The sequence below is a fragment of the Genypterus blacodes genome, unplaced genomic scaffold (assembly GCF_046128005.1).
Source record: "Genypterus blacodes isolate CSIRO-AG114 ecotype Tasmania unplaced genomic scaffold, CSIRO-AGI_Gbla_v1 ptg000154l_1, whole genome shotgun sequence".
Classification (NCBI taxonomy): domain Eukaryota; kingdom Metazoa; phylum Chordata; class Actinopteri; order Ophidiiformes; family Ophidiidae; genus Genypterus; species Genypterus blacodes.
Window position 1 is genome coordinate 835,464 of NW_027466956.1, and position 20,308 is coordinate 855,771.

Genomic DNA, 20,308 nt, shown 5'->3' on the forward strand with positions numbered 1-20,308 from the left:
TTCACCAGACTCAACTTGACAATTTGTAGACGTTTAAGTTTCCGTGCATTTCTGTTCTATTGCAATATGTTGATGAGTTGATGATTTGTAGTGTCAATGAAGAGGCCTGTATAACAGACACTCTGGCTCCTCTTAAACTTAGCGTTTTTAAGCTAGCGTGACAAAAATGCAATTTGCTCTTCCTCAAGTCTGTTACTTGTGATCACAGCAGGGAGTGAATCTCTCTCTCCCGAAACTTTCCAAAACAGATTAAAAAGCCAATGATGAGTGTCCTGGATATTTCATCTTTCTGTCAACAATGGATAAAAATGATTCAGACTGAGATGGTTTTTGATATTTGATTTGTGGATCACAAAACCAATTGAAACAAAGATTTCTCACCGCTATAATTTGCCACAGGCCTTCATTTTTGCATTATAGTGAATTTGTTTATTCTTTTTTGGGCTTTTCCTGGTACACTATTGACATTAGTCTTACTCTTTGCACTGCTCCCCAAGGTTTGATTTGTTTGTTGTTGTTTAATTATTATATAATAATGCAGTCAGTACATGGAACAGGCACAAACAATGTAGCCAAGTAAATCTAATGTTGGGGTTTCGAGTTGTGTCCAGACCTGTTCTCTCTTACATGGAGGAGATAAGATACCCCTGTGGAAGAGGCTTAGTTTATATTGCCTGTAGAGTAAAGGCCAACCTGAGTTTGTTGTACAGCATATTATATTTGTCTCAGCTGTTGAAGCCACAGTGTGGGACTATCACTGAGCTGGTGCTTGCGCACTTCTTAATCGTATCACCTCAAGAAAAAGAGGACTAAGGCTGTGTTAGTGTTTTTTTAGGGTGTTGACCAGAGTTGAAGATGGTTGCACATGTGGAAGTGAAAAGTGTATCGCGTTGAGAGGTGTTTGAATGATAAGGATAAACTTTTTTTCTCCTTTCTGTCTTTAGGACGTGAATTTACGCGTTTGAATAAAGAAATTTAGGTGGTTCTAGTCCATTTTAGATGAAAATTGTGCAGTTTGAGACCGCTTTACATGAAAATTGTGCGGTTTGAGACCGCTTTTGATGAAAAATTGTGCGGTTCGAGTCCAACGTAGAAGAAATTAAGCGGTCCCAGTCTGCAATAGATGAAGAAATTAAGCAGTTTAAGGCTGGCTTAGATTTATTTATGGTGGTAAGGCCACGTGTTTGGGGATACAGAAGTGCGTCATTAAGTTTTTTGTTTTCAATAGAAAAATAAAATAAGGGAGAGCACCCGGGCATTTCAGTGTAAGACTTGTGCAGCTGGAGGACCTGAATGCAACAATCCACATATTGATGAATTAACACCAAAAAGAAAGAAAAGACTCACAAGATAGCTTTATCAGGTAATTGTAAATGCATGTTGTGCATTTGTGTTGCACGAAATTGTAATCATGGGGTCACAAGCCAGTAAGCACTGCCAACCAATCAATATTAAGGTTAGATCAGAAGAAGATCTGCACAAGAAAGAAAGCAAAGCCATGAAAAAGTTGTTAAAAACGCACACCTGAAGGAAATTTTGAAGAAATTGACAGATAAAATTACGCCGCGAGTGGATGCAGAGTAAATTGGGATTTTACTATATAGAGCCGTTTCTACTACTGTGACAAATAACCAGGATGCTCCTGAAGGCCGTTTTGATAGTGGTAAGATGGATTTGATTTGCACATTTGTATCATACGGTTGTGCCAGGTCCAACATAGGATCTGAATTACATGAGTGAGGTATTTAAAGTGTGGGAAGTGATGTCTAATCAATGGCCGGGATACGAGCGTAAATCAGAGAAAAGGAGCAAGGTTGTCAAACATCCCAATTTCATGATGTCTCAACAAGATGTGGATGGAGGAAGGCTGAGCATGAAGGTGGCAGAGAGCTCTGCGTTGCATGCGCCGGGAGAGCGCAAGGCTTGTATCCCTCTCTGGTGCATATTGCGTCTTCCCCGCCTGCTTATGACGAAGAGATGGATGAGGGAGAAATATGGGAATGGTTGATACTTAGTTCAGCTAACTCTGATGTTAATGTGGGCAACACAAAGAGTTTGCCGAAAGTTATTCCTACTGTGATTTTCCAGTGGTGTAAGGGATATCGACTAATCTCCTGTTGTGAAGGAGGGAGTGCATAGTAGAATGGCCACAAATTTTTTTCTATCTGTCGAACGTAAATACCAGAGGGATGAAGATTGGATGATTATAGAGCAGATGAAGTATGTGGAAGAGTGTATGAGACGTGAGTTTAAGAAAATCCTTGTATTGCTTCGTAATTCCCAGACACCGGAAGTGAATCATTTGGAAATATGTGCATGCATGATGGAAAGTTTTGGTGCTGTGGTGAAACGGTTTCAGGATCAGCTGGCTGTTCAGGTTGATTTTTCTAGTAAACTAAGAATAAAAAGGGAATTCTTTCTGCCATCTCCAATGCTGAAGTGCCTAGCATTTACAAAATAATTCAACAGTATCAGAGGAAAATGGCGTGAGGAAGAAGAGGAAAAAGCTGTTGAGGAGCCACAATTAGATATGAGCATGCAGAAACATGCTCTGATTAATGCCCCACTTGTGTTTGATGATAAAGTTATGGATAAACCCTTAACTTCAGCTGAGATGTGATGCATTTTTCAGGACGCGCCCCCGCCACTCATCGACCCAAGCGGTTTCATCAACTGGTGGACTTACCGGCCTTAATGTATGAAGCGATGTCGGGTAAAGGTGTGCGTTATATTCTAATGACTTTGATGCCGTATGTGACAATTCAGATGTTGATTGGAAACGTTGAGTTTTCAGCATGATGGCCCTGTAGTAGATGAAAGTGAGCTAGAAAGAACATGTCCGTGGCTCAGTAAGGGGCACAAGAGGAGCATCTGAAGGAATTAAGCGTGTTCTTGAAGGACAATGCATCTAATGAGAGAAATTTAACCCAGATTTTAAATTGTAAGCGTAGAGTGAATGAGCCAATGGTTGACTTTGCAGCCAGCTTTCAGAAGTGTTGTAAGGAGCAAGCAAAATTGGACATAGCGGAGAAAGAGGATCAATTCTTTGTATCTATGTTCTTGAATGGTTTAGATTCACAGTCTGCTTATACTTTGACAGTGTCAGCGCCAGAGGTGTATTTATTGAGTCAGATAGTATTATTGAAGAAAGTCAGAGAATTGGATGCTGTGGGATTATTTGCAGTGAATAAGCCAAATGCTCAAGCTGTCCAGTGTTTCACAGAGAATGTTTTACAGCCGGAGACACAGAGCAGGGGTGTAAGTCAAATAATAAACTTTCATCTTATCTTAAACAAGGATGGTTCTAGGCCAATACGGGCACCCGTTGAGAAGTGGTCGAGGTTTGTCATTACTGTTTACAACCAGGACACTGGGCGAGAACTTGTTTACAAAGGAGGAGAGATATAGCAGCAAATAAAGCATATTAGTTATTATATAACAACATTAGTGTTTTTCCAAGGGCTGTAACTGTTCTTCTGAATGCTGATTTTGTGATGAACATGTAAAGTATGGGATGAGTGAGGAAGTTGGCAAAATGTCATGCTGCTGTTGCTGCACACATTCTGAAAAAGAAAGCCACAAGTTGGTCTTTTTCAGGTAAATTGGTTGATCCAAAGGTGATGTGAGAGGTTCCTAGATGTTTTTACTTTTCACCGCAAGAGATGTTGCTGTCATGGCAAAATGAGTCTGAGGAGGTGGAGCCATTTGTGTGTGGAGTGAGGACAGATTTTACTGATGTTCAAGTGATGTTGGAAAATATCTTAGTAGCTCACCAGATGATGAGGCAAACAACAAGTACTGCAGGGTGTGGTCATTTGGAGAAGAGCCAGAACATTTCTTTAACAATGATTTGCTGAATGAGGCTACTCCCATTGTGTGTAGTGATCATAAAGATAAGCTCACACTCAGACCCCCTTCAATACTAGCGCAGATGCACTGAGGGGGATGCGACCTGTGGCATACTATTCCAAAATTCTACCACTAATTGTTCAAGGCATGGTTCCTTGTTTAAGAGCTGTAGCTGCTGCTGCTATAATGGTGGAGAAGTCTCAAGTCATAGTCATGACTAGCCAGAGGCGTAGCAATTATGAACATGTTTTGACAGGAACACAGAATCTAACCATCTTACGGCATCCCACATTGATCCAGCTATGCATCTAAAAGCACTGGTGCATGGAATTAGTCCAGATGATGAGGAATTTAGCCATGATTGCATGGAAGTGATCAATTCTTCCACAAGCATCAGGGCTGATTTACAGCAAACTCCTCCAGAAGTCAGTGCCAGGGTGTTTGCGACAGTATAGCTATGCGTCCAGATAATCACATTATGCTAACAGGCTATGCTGTGGTCGATGACGAGGGACAGTGTGTAGAAGCATACAAATTGTCTGTTACAAGCAGCTGAATTAATAGCGCTAACTAGAGCATGTCGCTTAGCAGAAAATCAACTAGTTACCATTTATACTGATAGCAAATATGCATTTTCAACAGACCATGACTTCGGTAAGATCTGGGAAAATAGAGGGTTTCTGACCATGGCAGGGAAGCCCATTCAGCATTCTAGGTTGATAAAAGATTTGTTAGCAGCCATAATGCTTCCCTCACAACTTACAATGGTGAAATGTGCAGGACACGCCAAATTAGACTTGTCGGTAGCAAGAGGGAATTATTTGGCAGATCAGTGTGCCTAAAGAAGCTGCAATGACCGCCCCTTTTCCACCATGGGTGAATACTGTCTTAGCTGGTGTACAGTGTAACCTCCATTTACATTGACTGATCTACTTTCATTTCAGACGCAAGCATCAGAACAGGAGAAGAGACTATAGGAGAGGAAAGGTTGTTGTCAGGACATTGAAGGGGGACATGCATGGGGACACACATTTCAATTATCAAGCAGTGACAGCTTACATAGTTCAGTTATTCTACACGATAGGTTTGGAAAAATAAGTGAAATAATATATTCAGCAGTGTTTGTGCTAGGTGCAAACCACAGTGCAGAAGAGTCAAACATGGCCATTTACCTAAACCAGAAGGGCCTTTTCAACAGCTTCAAATTGACTTCACACACATGCCAAGGGTCAAAGGGCATGCTTAGCTGTTGGTAGTAGTGGATCGCTTCTCAAAATGGCCAGAGGCGCTTTCCCAGTCAGGAAAGAGAATGCACAGACAGTGGTGAAATGTCTGATGGAACACAATTCCGCAATTCGGGATTCCTATCGGGATTGATTCTGATAACGGGACAACGTTCACTTCCAGAGTAACCAAACAATTGGCTACAGCACAGGTGTCAAACTCAAGGCCCGTCATTTTATGTTTATGTGGCCCGCAAGAGCAAAATATAAACGTCTATGCCGCATTGTCCATAAACTACATTTCCCACAAGGCATGTTGATTTTGTGACCCGCAAAGTGACGGCATCCTACCATTAAAATGCAGATCAGCATCAGATCAGAATCAGATCAGCGTTTAACTAAGGTGATTTTCCATGGATAGATTCTCGGATATTTTAGTAAATGATTCTTTCATGTAATCTCCGTCTGTGAACGGCTTTCCGTGCCTTACGATATTCTTAATCAATTTGCTCTCCCCAGCTTTCCACAGCAGCATTGCTGGCAATGAGAGTGATGCCTCACAAAACTACTGGATTGTTTCCTCATGAGGTGTTGATAGGTTGCCCTTTGGGGCGGCAGTAGCTCAGTCCATAGGGATTCAGCTTGGGAACCGGAGGGTTGCCGGTTCAAATCCCATATGGACCAAGGAAGTGGACTGGTAGCTGGTGAGTTGCCAGTTTGCCTCCAGGGCACTGCCGAGGTGCCCCTGAGCAAGGCACCAAACCCCCAACTGCTCCACGGGCGCCGAAGAATGGCTGCCCTGCACCCCCTCTGTAATGCATGTGTTTGTGTGTGTCATATGTAGGGGGTGCAAGACAAATTTCAATTGTGTGTAATTGCTGTGAATTGCATGCAAGATCACTAGAATAAAGTATCTTATCTTTCCTCTACGTGTCCTGTTGAAGGAGAAACCAGCTCCAGATCTAACCCAATTGCAGGAGTTACAGCAAAATTCGTCTGTTTTCCTTTGTCTCTGACTATAATAAGCAGGTGATAGAGTCTCTTCCATCACCATCTGAGAAGCCAACACATTTTATTTCAACCGGGAGATTACATCCTGATAAAGAGCTTTAAGGCGACTTCAGGAGAGCCAAGATACAGTCCGACTATGCAGGTGCTTCTGGTGACCCGCACTGCAGTCAAGGTCAAGGGTCAAACCCAATGGATCCACGCCAGCAGGCTCAAGACAGCACCAGCGAGAGAGAGCCAACAGGAATCATGCCAGGAAGGAGGCGCATGATGAGCGTGTGACTAACCTATGTTGCATTTTTCTAACCTGACGAGACAATGTCTTGCGAGATTCAGTAGTCATGGTATTTCTTACAGCGTGTTGTACGATAGGGCTACTAATCATTTCTGTGAAGAAGCATCAGAACGCGAAAGTGACTAGCGCACAGGTGTCCAGCATCCCATCACGTTATGCTTCTAACCGGGGCAGTGGCAGAGAGAGCGGGAACGGAGCCCACAAGGAGGAGAAGAAGGCGTGGTCACAGAGGACACACAGGGGCTCTCATCTGTTCCACGGCCCGGTGCGGAGGGAATGGACAGGAAAGGGTCATTCTTAACGGGACCCATTTATCATCATCATTTGTTTTCCCATGTTCTATGTTTATGTGTTACCTCATTATATTCTTTTGTTGTATTACTCTTAGGAATTATGTTGTTCCTATGCTCATTTATTTGTGTGATTCATTTATGTTATTCTCATGTTTATTCATGTTTGTGTATGTATTGTGATATCTTTCGGGTAGAGTTTAGGTAGAAATCTGGGGTACTCAAGATAACTTCCCTCTTTTGACATCTGAGGTTTTCTTATCTTGTATTAGCCTAGAAAGTCTATGTCGACGCAGTGGGTTAACAACTGACCTTGCAGAGTTAAAAACTCTGCGAGGTCAATATTGACAGAGGTTGTTTACCGTTGTTTCTCATCTACATAGCTTCGGGGTACAGCTCATGCACTTAGTGAGGCCCTTGACGAATTGGGGAATCCTTGGGGACCAAAATCTCATGAGGAGAAGGTTGGAGATGATAGGTGTAGGGTATTTTTTCTCTGTATCTATACGTATTTATGTTATTTGTTGCTGTTTTACTTTTAATCTCATTATGAAGGGTGAAAGAAAGAGTGAAAACAGGGGGGACTGGGGGATCTGTGGTGTCATTAAATCTAGGAGGTGTGAAGCTGACATAGGATGGAGAAGTAGGGGGTTGAGGTACGCCAGATACACCAGTTGTTAGGCTCTGGGATGGCTATAAAGATCTGGTACAATCCTGGAGGAATTGACGTTCTTTTCTGCTTTGCATGCAGTGGCACAGAGTGAACCGGCGCTGCCATAAACTGATGATTTTCCATGAGTCTATGTGATAAATTTGCTCGAACAGGCTGCATTCACACAGCCCTCTTGGAGCGCTTATTCCGAAACTGGGAAAGTTTACCCCCCTAGATCGGTTCATTTGGGCTTGTGTGAACACCGCAGTCCCACCTGCGACCTTCAAGGAGCGCTTTGTTTGTACTGAGAAAGCAACTGATTCAATTAATCGATGCAACTCACTTGCTATACTGCAAGCATGCAAAGGCTATGAAAAAATGTGTTGATTATGTGTATAGGCCCATAAATATGATAAATATCTATCCAAGCTCACCTGATGTATCTTCAAAATAGTAAATGTTTGTGAATATTTGGTTGTTTGCCTCCATCAGAGCGCATCGTTTCCTATTTTGGTGAGTTTTAGCCTTGATACTCGCTCAACATGGGTATTGTCAATATACAGTACTTAATTTTGGTAAATCACAAGACAAAAGCAAGCAAACCAATGATTATCACATGGTACAGATGCGCCATTTTCGATTTTGTTTGATATTTTTGTCCAGGCGAAGAAGGGAAGTTTTTTCAAGTAAGGGGCTCTCTTCCTGGTCAAGTTTGCAAGAGTGTGGTTTTTGTTTATCGATTTTGGACCAGCAGCAAACTTACATTTGAAAACACAAATCCAATCAATGATTCTTTGCTCCCAGAATCGTAACAAAGCAAACAAAACACAGGCCTGAATACAGCCTAAATAACTTGCAGTTCTTACTGTTGATCGAAGAAAAGATTTGTGCATGTGAATACATTTTACCGACATATAGAAAAGATTGGTATTCGTAAAATTGGTTTGCATATGTTTGGACAAGGTTTTTCAATAAGCGCCCCAAATTCTTACAATGAAGTTAAAATCACAAACACGCACTGCTGTCATACCTCTTCATAAATACACTGAAATTATAGCAACATCTGGCCAACACACACTGACTGCCATCATACTGCTACCATAGAAAATAATGTTGATTCTTAATTGCTTACAATAATAATCTTTGTCTTTGTGCTTTCTGGTGGCCATTAAAAATATGAAACATATTGTTTTATTCGTCAGATAGTACGCTTTACATTTGGGTCCACCGATATACAAACTATTTGAACTATGAACTATTTGTCACCTATAATATTTACAGTGAAACCAGTAAATAATTTCAATTTAATTCTGTACATCGTGCTGTTTTTGACTACTGTGCATTTAATAGTAAATCAACAACATTTATTTCAGAAGCCTGTTAAGTCATTATGATATTGTATGGCCTCTTTTCTGCTACCAGTGAACAATTACCATGCAGTGATTCATGTAGTGAATTCCCTCCATATCTGCCAACTCAAAATCCTTTGTGGGATTTGTCAAAGGTCAGTGGTGCTGTAAAACTGCAAATTAAATTAATAAAATGAGAGCTTTGATGGAATGCAGATACTACATGTCAATATAATTTACATGACTAGTCAACTGGCAAAAAACAACAACAAAAAAAAAACATACAGGCACCAAAGGAGACACAATGATATGGACATGGTACAAATCAAGACCAACAAACTGTGATTGATGGTATTTTATTTTTGAAAATAAATAATCCATCATTCTTTTCATGCAGTACATACAGTATAATAAATGAACATGTTTTCATACCTTCACATTAAGATTTGGACAGTGAGGATGACATAAACAAAATATATCTTGTTGTCATGAGATATAAATGAGAGTGAATTTACTCTTAAGATATTCATTGATCATGGAGTTCTGTAAAAAAAAACACATACAGTCAAATGTCTATTGTAATGAATAAAGTATGAATGAATAATTACCCCTTCCCCACAGTACATGCAAACAGGAAGCTGGCCTATAACCTTATTAATTTCACAAAAAAGCACGACTTACACAGTAAAATGGAAACATTTTGTCCATGGTGGAATTTTCCTGTTTGTTGAAAATGTTTGAACAGTATTACTTACATTATGTGCATGAACAACTGGAACTTATAAATGTAAACCTTTGGCAGTATTTGCTTTGTTTACATGTTGTGCAGTGGGAACGTTTTGCCCATGATGGACTTTGATTGAATTGAAAGTATGGCTTAATTAAAACTTCCTAAGCCCCTGGGAGTCCAGTCATATGTAAAGCTTCAGGAACACTTGATTTGAGTTTGGGCACTGAATTTGCTGCTTCAGTATGTGGATTCATACATGGCGTGTCTTTGTAACAATATGTCTGAACAAATAGCTTTGACCTTTGTAGTGCCATCTTAAAAAGTCTTAAAGTTTCTAAAATTGTTGAAAAAGATTCAGTAAAGTAAAAATCTAAAAGATGAGATAAAACTTTATTTATCCCAAGGGAAATTGCTGAAAGGATAACATAGATAGTTTTTGTGTGTTTCTGAACTGCATGAACTAAACTGATGTGATGGTAATGGTGACGCCACCATTGATGACTGACCAATGTGGCCGATAAGATGAACATGTAGGTGAGAGTTTAGTGTTTGGCCTAACTCTAGTGCTGGCTGAGCGAGGCAGTGAACACAGTTAACAGGATAGAGGGGCCCACATATGGATGCACAGCAATGGAGCTACTGTTTGCATTGAGTAGGAGGAATGGGCTCCTTGAGCTGTAGTTGGAGTTCAGGTTTGTGTTGTAATTTTGGCGGCTGCTGTAGTCTGAGTCAGACATGGTTTTGAGGGACGGTGTACCTTCACATCCTCGCTCAATCTGCCCACTGCGAAACAATGCATCACTGAGGAGGTCTGGTAGGCGACCGTTGAGATCAACTGATGCCAAACAGCCCTGGAAGCCTTCCCTAGAGGCTACCAGCTTAGGCAAGTTGCCATACATGCCTGGGCCAAGTCCTGCGATGAACAGATCACCTGGGATTGAAGACATAAAGTCAAATCGTTTTGTAGATTTATGTTTTAGTGACATTAATTTTTTTTGTTGTTCAACAACATATACTAGTGTAGCTATAACAACATGGCTAAGAACATTTAATTTCTGCTTTGTGTACCTTTCAGGTCAAGGTTCTTGGCACCATTGATACTTTGACTTGTGGCCGTGGCATCTACTTTCAATGTGTGGGTGTTGCTGTTGTCACGGGTGATGGCCACATTGTGCCACTGGTTGTCATTCAGAGCTCTGTCACTTTTGCCCTTGATGAGGTTTGGCCCATTTCCAAGGTCAAAAACATAGTGGATGTACCTGTAAAAACAGAGGATCTATAGCATACACTGCAGACCTACGTTTGTTAAGATAGTTGGAAAGATTAGAAATCTCTTAGGGCTTAAAAGTTTGACTTGTCAATAGGGCTGGGCAAGTTAACGCGTTTTGTCGCGTTAACGCATTGATTAATAAACAGCAACAATTATTTTATCGCGCATTAACACAGTTTCTTTTTTAAATTATTATTATTTTGAAAGTCCGTTGCTCACTAGTGACAAACTGCAGGCCAATTAGTATTTTAGACGATGTCAGTCTTAGGAACACTCTAAGGATCGCAACGAATGACGGCACGAATGAGCCTCCCTCAAGACACACCATCACAAGAAGAATACACAAGTTGTATGAAAAAGAAGAGGACTGCAAAAACGACGGCGTTGCAACATGCACCAACTGTTGTTCTCACTGGAGACTACCGGACATCGCTGCGTAACCGTGATTACCTCGGAGTTACAGAGCATTATAGTGATGAACAGTGGGAGCTGCATTCACTTCTCTGACTGAAATGAAAACAGAAGACACTTTGCTGAAAAGTGAAAATATGTTCATGTTGGACAGCAGTAGAACTTTTCAAATAAAGACAACAAACTAAGCGCAGATAGTGCAAGAAATTTGATCGCTGCTACGAGACATCTGCCTTTTGAACACGCCCCTTGCACAGTCTCAAGAGTTCTGTCACAGTATCTACAGAACAGTGCATTTGACAATGTCCTGGCCAAATGCAGAAACACACACACACACACACACACACAGACAAACACACTTTATATTTGATTTGATTACATATCAAATAAATGATTTAGTTGAGATTTACAAGAAATATTTTAACTGCTACTGTGTAAAAGTAATACTGCTGTTAAGATGCAACTCATTTGTTGAAAGTGTTTGCAACCAAATGTTACCATGTTTGCAACCCTATTGAAATACTAAAATGCAGCATAAAAGTGCGCAATACACTACTTTGGAATTCATTATTGAATTTTTTTTAACAATGCGACATTTTTTGCCCAGCCCTATTTATCAACTTAATCAACTTTTTTTGTCCAACTCCTTGATTATATCAGGTTGTACATACCCTTTAACCAGCTCTACGGCAATAAAGTCATTGCCATCCCCCGAGTTAAACAGTATGAAACCATCAGGGGAGGTAGTCTTGAACTGGAAGAAAAGGTGCATGGATGTATACGCCTGCAAGGTGGCCAGGCTCAGATAGCTGTTCTTGGACTTGAAGGTTACAGGGTCGGCAATAATGGAACGCATCCCAAAGCGGGCATTGAGCTCACAGTAGTCTATATCACCATTCTTGCACAGGTCGATGTAGAGCATGCCATTAAATCTGACAAAGAGGAAACAAATACACACTCATTAATCCTTTGTCAGTGCGATTTGAAAGATACCTATATACAGTACAGTCGGCCAAGGTTAATGCCGATGAAGATCAGTATGTTCATGAATAAATGAGTGAGCTTATGCAGTATATTGCATTTATTAACATATCAGATAAATACAATGTAAACATCACTCAGATTTATTATTTTTCATCAGAATGACACAGGTCGTAATTTTAGTTTGACAATGTGTTTAATGAATACCCTACCCTACATGCAAATTAGGAACACCAACATTAAAATGGGCAGTTTACATAAAAGAGGGAACATGGTAGGTGATGCTATGTACCATTGCCAAAAATGTTCAATCTCGATTTGTGTGTAATTCATTTTTGTAGGCTAACTGTGAAACATGGATTTATTTGGAAATGACCAGGTATGTAAGGGCAGAAGGTACCTGAGGCTCTGCAGGTGCCCGATGAAGCTGGAGGGGATGCTGGACACAAAGCGGCGCTCTGTCATGATACCCGTCTCAATGTTCTGGAATTCCAGACGAGTGTGGTCACCCGCCATTTGGCCTGATGATGGGAAGGGTGGAAGGGATGGGTTGAAAAGAAAGACAAAAAACAAAAAGAAAAGAGAACACTGTCTGACAGTAACAAAAAAGGGCTGATTTAAGGAGAAAATTACATGAATGCTGTTAGAAGGGTACAAACTATTGCTGACTGCTTCATGGCTTCATGCTTTAACCAGGATTACACTTCAATTTAAAAATAGCCTTACTGAAAAAAAACACTGACAAAAAATAGAAACACTTTTTGAAACATGAACTTAGCGGATGTAGTCAAGTACCTTCGGCTACATCATCGTCAACCGTTAGCTTGTAGGTTTTGCCACGGCGGACCACACGTACTGTATGCCATTCATTATCATTGAGTTTTTGCCCAGCATACAGGGTCTCTGGTCCCTTGCCTGAGAACAATGGTCAGTCACAAAATTAAAGTCATCCTGAATCTTCAAACCAAACCTTTGTTTTCCCAGCAGAGAGCCTGTGAAGAGGCAGGACCTATACACACAGCTAAAGCTAATGTTTCAAATGGATTAAGGTTAGTATAAAGTCCATTTCATCTGCCTTTGGGAAACAAAGGCTTAGTTTCGTCTTTGAAATTCACATTTATGAATCGCAAAATACATGTGGCAACGTGTGTGATTCTCATAGAATAAACCTGATGAACCTGAATTTTCACTTGGTTCGAAACAGAAGAAAACTCAATGCTTTTACTCATAGAGTCAGAGAAATCGCTATGGTTTCTGCCCCACCATATCAAACCCACATCAATGCACTGTCAAACCTAGATAATTTCTCATCTCTCTGCTCTGTTACGTTGGATGCAGAGCCTCAATGTTTAGATTATGCAATGAACAACTTAGACAAACACGTTTGATATTTCAACATTGACATTAGACAGTGAAGCTCATTAAAAGTAGTCGTCAACCAGTTATGTGAATTTCTACTGGACAATAGTTTGTTCAAGGTTATTCAGTCCAGGATTTAGAGCCCACCATAGCACAGAGACAGCACTTGAAAGTCTCAATGACCTTCTAATTGCATCAGACAAAGGACTTCTCTCTGTGCTTGTTTTATTAGATCTTATTTCTCCATTTGACACCATTGACCACCACATTTTACTACAGAGACAAGAACACCAAATTGGCATTAGAGGGGCCTTATTAAACTGATTTAAATCCTATTTGTAAGATCGATTTCAGTTTGTTCATGTTAATAATGAATCTTCCATAAACACGAAAGTTAGACATGGCGTTCCTCAAGCCTCAGTGCTTTGACCAATACTATTCAGTCTTTATCTACGTACTTCCATTAGGTAAAATTATTCAGAAACACTATACATTTTCACAGCTATGCGGATGATACCTAACTTTATTTTTCAATGACGCCAGAGGAGTCCAGTCAATTAACAAAACTCCCAGCATGCCTTCAGGACATTAAGTTCTGGATGTCCTGTAATTTTTCTCCTGCTTAACTCTGACAAAAATGATATTATTATTGTGCTTTGCCCTAAACATGTTAGATATGCATTATCTAATGAGATAGCCATCAATGATGACATTGCCTTGGCCTCCAGCGCCACCATAAGAAATCTAGGACTCATCTTTTGATCTGTCGTTTAACGGCCACATAAAACAAATTTCAACGACAGCATTCTTTCATTTACGCAACATTGCTTAAATCAGTCAAATTCTGTCAAAGAATGATGCAGAAAAAATGTAATTTGTTATCTCTACACCGGACTATTGTAATGTATTATTATCAGGCTTCCCTAATAAGTCCCTAAAGACTCTCCAATTGGTCCAGAAAGGTCTTGAACAAAACTGGGAAAAGGGAAGATATTTCTCCCATTTTAGCATCGCTGCACTGGCTTCCAGTAAAAACAAGTATATAATTAAAAATCCTCCTGTTCACAATATGAAGCTCTCAATGGCCAGGCTCCATCTTACATTAAAGAGCTTATAGTACCATATTACCCCCCTAAAACACTGCGCTTCCAGAATGCAGGCTTACTTGTGGTTCCTAGTATCTGCAAAAGTACAACTGGAGGAAGAGCCTTCAGTTATCAAGCTCCTCTCTTGAGGAACCATTTCTGAGATTCGGTCCGGGGGCAGTCACCCTGTCTACGTTTAAGAGTTGGCTTAAAACTTTTCTTATTAATAAAGCTTATAGTTAGGTCCAGCCAGACTTGCCTTGGACCAGCTGCTATAGGCCTAGACTGCTGGGGGACTTCCGATGATGCACTGAGCTCTTCTCTCCTCCTCCCCTCTCTGTCTGTGCATATCAATGTCATTCCATTACCACTGCATTCCACTAACTCAACTTCCAGTTTTCTGTGTTCTCTCATCTCACAGGTTGCTGTGGAAGCCTGTCCTGTATAGATGAAGACCCTGTCCTGCTATAAGTATCAATATCATTAGTCATATTTATCTATATTTATTATAATTTATTTTGTTTATTGTTTCTGTGCTTCTCTGTGTGTCTCTCTCTTTCTCTCTCTCTTTACCCAAACGGTCAAGGCAGATGGCCGCCCACCTAGAGTCCCAGCTCTGTTTTAGGTTTCTTCCTGTTAAAGGGGAGTTTTTCCTTGCCGCTGTTGCCAAGGGCTTGCTCAATGGGGAAATGTTGGGCTTCTTTAAATGCTCTGTTTATAAAGTGGACAACGTTTGCTGTGATTTGGTGCTATATAAATAGAGTTGAATTTAATTTCAAAAATAGTGTCACTGATTGAACTTTTTAATGCCAATTTGTTGTTTTCTTTTGGAAAATAAGCACTTAGGCTAAACGTAGCCTTTTTTTGGGGCACAGATTTGAAGCATTCTGCTCTAAAAGCGTGTGTGTTGTGACTTGTGTTGTGACAGGCAGGAAACACATCCTTAATGCATATGTTTTTAGGGGAAGCAAATAAAGTGCTCGTATATCATTGGTGTGCTTCATTAGGCACATTGGCTCATCATGTAATTAGCTGCAACCGTAGTAAATTAGATGTTCATTTCACTGAAATTGTTAATGAATAACGGCACTCTTCATCCAAATGCAATTTTAGCTGCGTGTTTCATAAACATCCATCTGGCTCTGATTGACATTGCTGTGATGGGCTATACTGCATCTCACTTGTGTTGTGTAATTTCATGTACAATCTGTGGCTGTTTGGACACTCTCTGGCTTCATTAAACAGATATAGTTTCCTCCCAGCCATCGTGTTTCCTCCCGGTGCAGGTTTTGTGAACTACAAACTCTAACTTGTCCAAATGTGTAGATGAGTTTTATTGCATGTGATCAACTTGTTACTCATCCAATAAACTATAAACAAAACTAATTAAGTGTGGTTTAGGCTGCATCTGTTTGGGCTGTCCTGTAAATGAACGTGAGCTAAGATATACCCAGTTTCTCAGCACATCCCAAAATGTTTGTTTGCTGAGAGTTTATTTTTATTTTAATTGGTTTTGATGTCATTTTACTGAGCTGAATTTTATTTTTGTCCTTGGCCTTATCAAATGTGCTCTATAGATAAACGTGCCTTGTCTCATGGAAGGGATGGTCAAGGTCAAAGGTCATTAGAAGAAGAAGTTTATTATTAACAAATATCATGAAAGAAACCATGAGTTTTGTTTGTTTTTTGTCTAGTGTAATTTGTGACTCCATAAACCATTACAAGCACATAAATGCATTTGCTTTGATTCGGTGGTTACTGGCACCTGAATTGTTATATTCTCCTCTTAATATTTAGTCAAAATATAAAGGCAAAGATGTTCACAGCCTTTGCATGAGTAAAAGCATTTCACTGGAAGAAATAAGCCTAAAGCTAATATGATGAGTGAATGTGCAAAAAGAGCTTGTTATAATAACCAATATTAATATCAAATATGACTATTTATATTATAATGTACATTAATGAATAAACAATACAATATTATTACACAGACATTACACATGACTATGTATGTGAATTCTGCATTTGAAATTCATATTTTCTACTGAAACTAATGAAAGAACATGAGATGGAGCATTCTAACAACTTTTTGTTTTGTTTTTCATTACATTTTTTATATCTCTTGATTTAAAAAGCTCTTTTTACACACAGTATGACACACACAAATATTTTTCCTGAGAACTATAATGTAAATAAAAGGAGCCCCCCCACATTGAACATATCAGTTTCTTAGTCACTATTAAGCATGTGAGCAACTCTAAAAAGAGGGCACTGTTCCGAGGGATGAAAACTGAACTCTGTTCTTTCTGGGTGTACAAGTTTGGTAATGATGCTGACTAGTGCTCCGTGCTAACAATAAACCTAATTTGATTAGCAAAGGTGCATTCTCATTTGAAATTAAGGAAATGATACAGTCACAGTATCTGTTATCCCTACATTATGATATTAAATGGAATATGGGATATATAAATCTTCACTTGATACACATTTTCCCCTAATCCATCCTTACATTTTGGAAAATTTAGGATCCCAACTCTAATTTCAAATTAGGTCTGTTATGGCTCAAGCTTGTTTCTCTACACAGCAGCATTTTCTAACGTCAGCCTTAGTACTGGATTAGGGGTCAAATGGAAACTGTTATCTTCCTTGGCATTTTCTAGGCTGAATAGCTTTTATCATTGTAGTTTCATACAAAATCATCTTGATCCACAGGGCAAATTCCATGTATTCAGAGTTGAGTTGTGCTGTATTTAACTAATAATAAGATCATTAAAATCAGCCTCTGAGGTTCCAGGATTGTTATGTCTTGATCGTTCTATGAATCAGCTTCTCCAGTGTGTCCAGTTCCTCCCTTTCATACAAGAACCTGCCTTTAATCCTGATACACATTGGACAATACAGTGATCACATGAAAACGTGAATTAAACTACATACAAATAAACATAATTGTTATGTGATGGCTCCTTCACTGACTGATTGATGGACCAAGTTTTACTGAGAGATTGTATTTGTCCATTTGTCGAATCTGTAATTATCAAAGTCTGCCCATAAATCTGTGGAGACGAACAGTGATCCGGAATAGATTAATACATTTTTCTGCTACCTGCCATCCAGGGCCTGGCCATATGGGCAGAAAATATTCATTACTAGATATATTTTCTCATCATTTGGCGGCATTCAATATATATCCTGACATTAACTGACAATGACCCCTGTCTGCAGTTCAATGTATTTTTTGTACTGCAGTGGAATAGATGCCTGTTGCTCCATATATGGATAGCTCCCTTCATTGTGCACAGATTTCAAAACAGCATGGTTGGCTCTTAATTGCTCGTCTTAAACTCAAAATACCTCCTTATCACAGAGATTGTGTTTTTCATCTTGCACACATTTGAAAATGCATCTTTGTTTTTTCCTGCGTAACCTACCGCTTACACCCTCTCCAGACTGTATAGATTTGCATTGCATTGCACTGGTTCATTGTTTTAAAGCAGATGGGGAATGGCTTTTCGAATAGGCTGACGTCATACAGCCAGGTCATTCATGCTACGGCTGTCACACAGAAACAGTGGTGGACGAGCATGTCCAGCTGTTGTTCTTGATGCTCTTGTTCTCTCTCTTGTTTGGTGTTAAATGTAGCATAATGTAACACACAAGCACACGTGACCAAACGCTTAACAATCACAGCTGCTGAGGTGGATTGTGACAAGTTGAGTTGCGAGCCACACAAAGAGCAGTGATTTTAGACCCGGTCTGGACAGACCATGTTTAAACTTGCTGTTGCCTCTCTAATAACTGAGGAAATAGCTTAGAAGTAGCCTAGTGCTGTCTACACAAAACTGAATTTGCCAGTTGAAATCATTACAATGTTAACAATGTTGCTTAATTTTACATCTCCAGCAAAATCATGTTAAAAAAATTCAATATTCCGCCAAGCTGTAGCAGTATCTGCTTAAGACCATCTTTAAAGCAAGATGAAAGTTTCTGAAAGTTTAAATGAAAATCCTCTTGTGATCTTACAAATGTGGAGTATTGTTTCCTTCTCCAATATCAGTGACACATCATTCGTGTGGTCAGAATATTTAATACTGAAAATATTAATGAGAAATATAACTGAAGAACCTCTTTAATGGTGTTATGATGTTCTTCCCTGACAGTGTGTGTTACTGTGATCAAGCATGTAGTCCAACTGCACATCTCAACTCTGAATATGGCCCTTTGAGCACAGTTTACATACATCACCATGCCGCCTCTGCTACTTTCATGCTACTCTTCTGTATATATTAGTACAGTATCTCATACATTTCAGTTCTCTCACTGAAAGAGACAAATGGAAAATAAGTTGCATTTAGGCATTTATTTTCTTTGGGTGGATATTAAGGTTAAATAGTTGTGCAAATGAATTGCACCGTAATTCAGGATGGTGTTGTTAATACACAAGACCAAAATTGGGAGAGACGCAGCCTATTTGTGTGGCAGGTGGAGATGAGCGTTTACTGTAGGTTTTTGGGATTGTAGCAGTGGGATAGCAAATGAAAAGTATAGTGAACTCAGATATTCTCACTCACATATTCTTCTATTACGTCTTTAAAAGAAGCAGCAGAGGTTATTGCACTCTGAGGGTATGGAAGAGGAGTAAGTAGCACATGAGGGATCCATGGGATTTAACTGAGATGATCTACAAGTTAACAATTAAAACATTAAAGAACATTTTTAAATGCTGTGATTGCTCTGATGGGCAGAAAATATCAGCATTTCAACGACTGTACGCAGGAATCCAACTTCCTCCTCTGAATTGAAATGATTTTTTGCCACAGGAGTTACACATGCCAACCATGAGCAGATCAACTATGGAGAGGAGCAAGGTTTGGGAGAAGCCTCAGACCTTCTGACATAAACACACATACATTTACACTTTGTACTGTTGAAGAGGCTCTGGGTTCTTCTGTGTGTGTGAGCTATTCCACAGTGTAAACAATTCTATGAAATCTGGCTTCATATACTTCCTGTACATCGGTGTCTCCAGATCCTCCTTGTCTCCAGGGTGTGCATAGGCATGGATCAGAGTTTCAGTTACAGTTTCACTGAAACGCATATGCACAGAACTTGCTTATGCTACTTTACTCAAACTTTGGAGTTTCTAAAGAAAATGTGACACAAGAACGTATGTACAGGTGGGCCTATGGCAAGTGTTGACGCTGTGGAATGACTGTGAGAAGAATCACATATACAGAAGAACACAGAGCCTCTGCGACAATACAAACATCCACACCGACAGTGTAAATGTACGTGTGTTTAAGTCACAATGCTTGCAGTTTAACACACTTGCTCCAAAAACAAATCGTCTTAAAGTTGATTCATTTACAGATTAAATGATTTCCACTTCTCTACTAAATATGATCAACATTTTTTTAGTAAAAACCTATGTACCACAGTCCTTTAAAGTAGCTGGAATTTAACCTCTTCAATTCATTAAAAAACCCAGGTATTCTGACCAACTACAGGCCTATATCTAACCTTCCCCTTTTCTCCAAGATCCTCAAAAAAGCTGTCAGTTATGTGAATTCCTTAATGACAACAGTTTATTCAAGGTTTTTCAGCCTGGATTTAGAGACCACCATAGCACAGAGACAGCACTGGAGAAAGTCACAAATGACCTTTGAATTGCATCATAGAAAGGACTTCTCTCTGTTCTTGTCGTATTAGATCTTAGTGCTGCATCAGACACCATTGGCCACCACATCCTATTACAAACACTAAAACATCTAATTAGCATTAGAGAAACTGTATTAAACTTGTCATATTT

General features: G+C 39.7%; 1 protein-coding gene across 1 annotated transcript in view; it reads right to left on the bottom strand.

Moving 5' to 3' along the window:
* nrxn3a (neurexin 3a) overlaps positions 1-20,308 on the bottom strand; it is a 187,108-nt gene that overhangs the window by 53,131 nt on the left and 113,669 nt on the right. Inside the window, 5 exon segments of the mRNA XM_076166051.1 lie at positions 10,154-10,327; positions 10,465-10,655; positions 11,749-12,009; positions 12,459-12,579; positions 12,854-12,973. Coding sequence (XP_076022166.1) covers positions 10,154-10,327; positions 10,465-10,655; positions 11,749-12,009; positions 12,459-12,579; positions 12,854-12,973 — 867 coding nt within the window.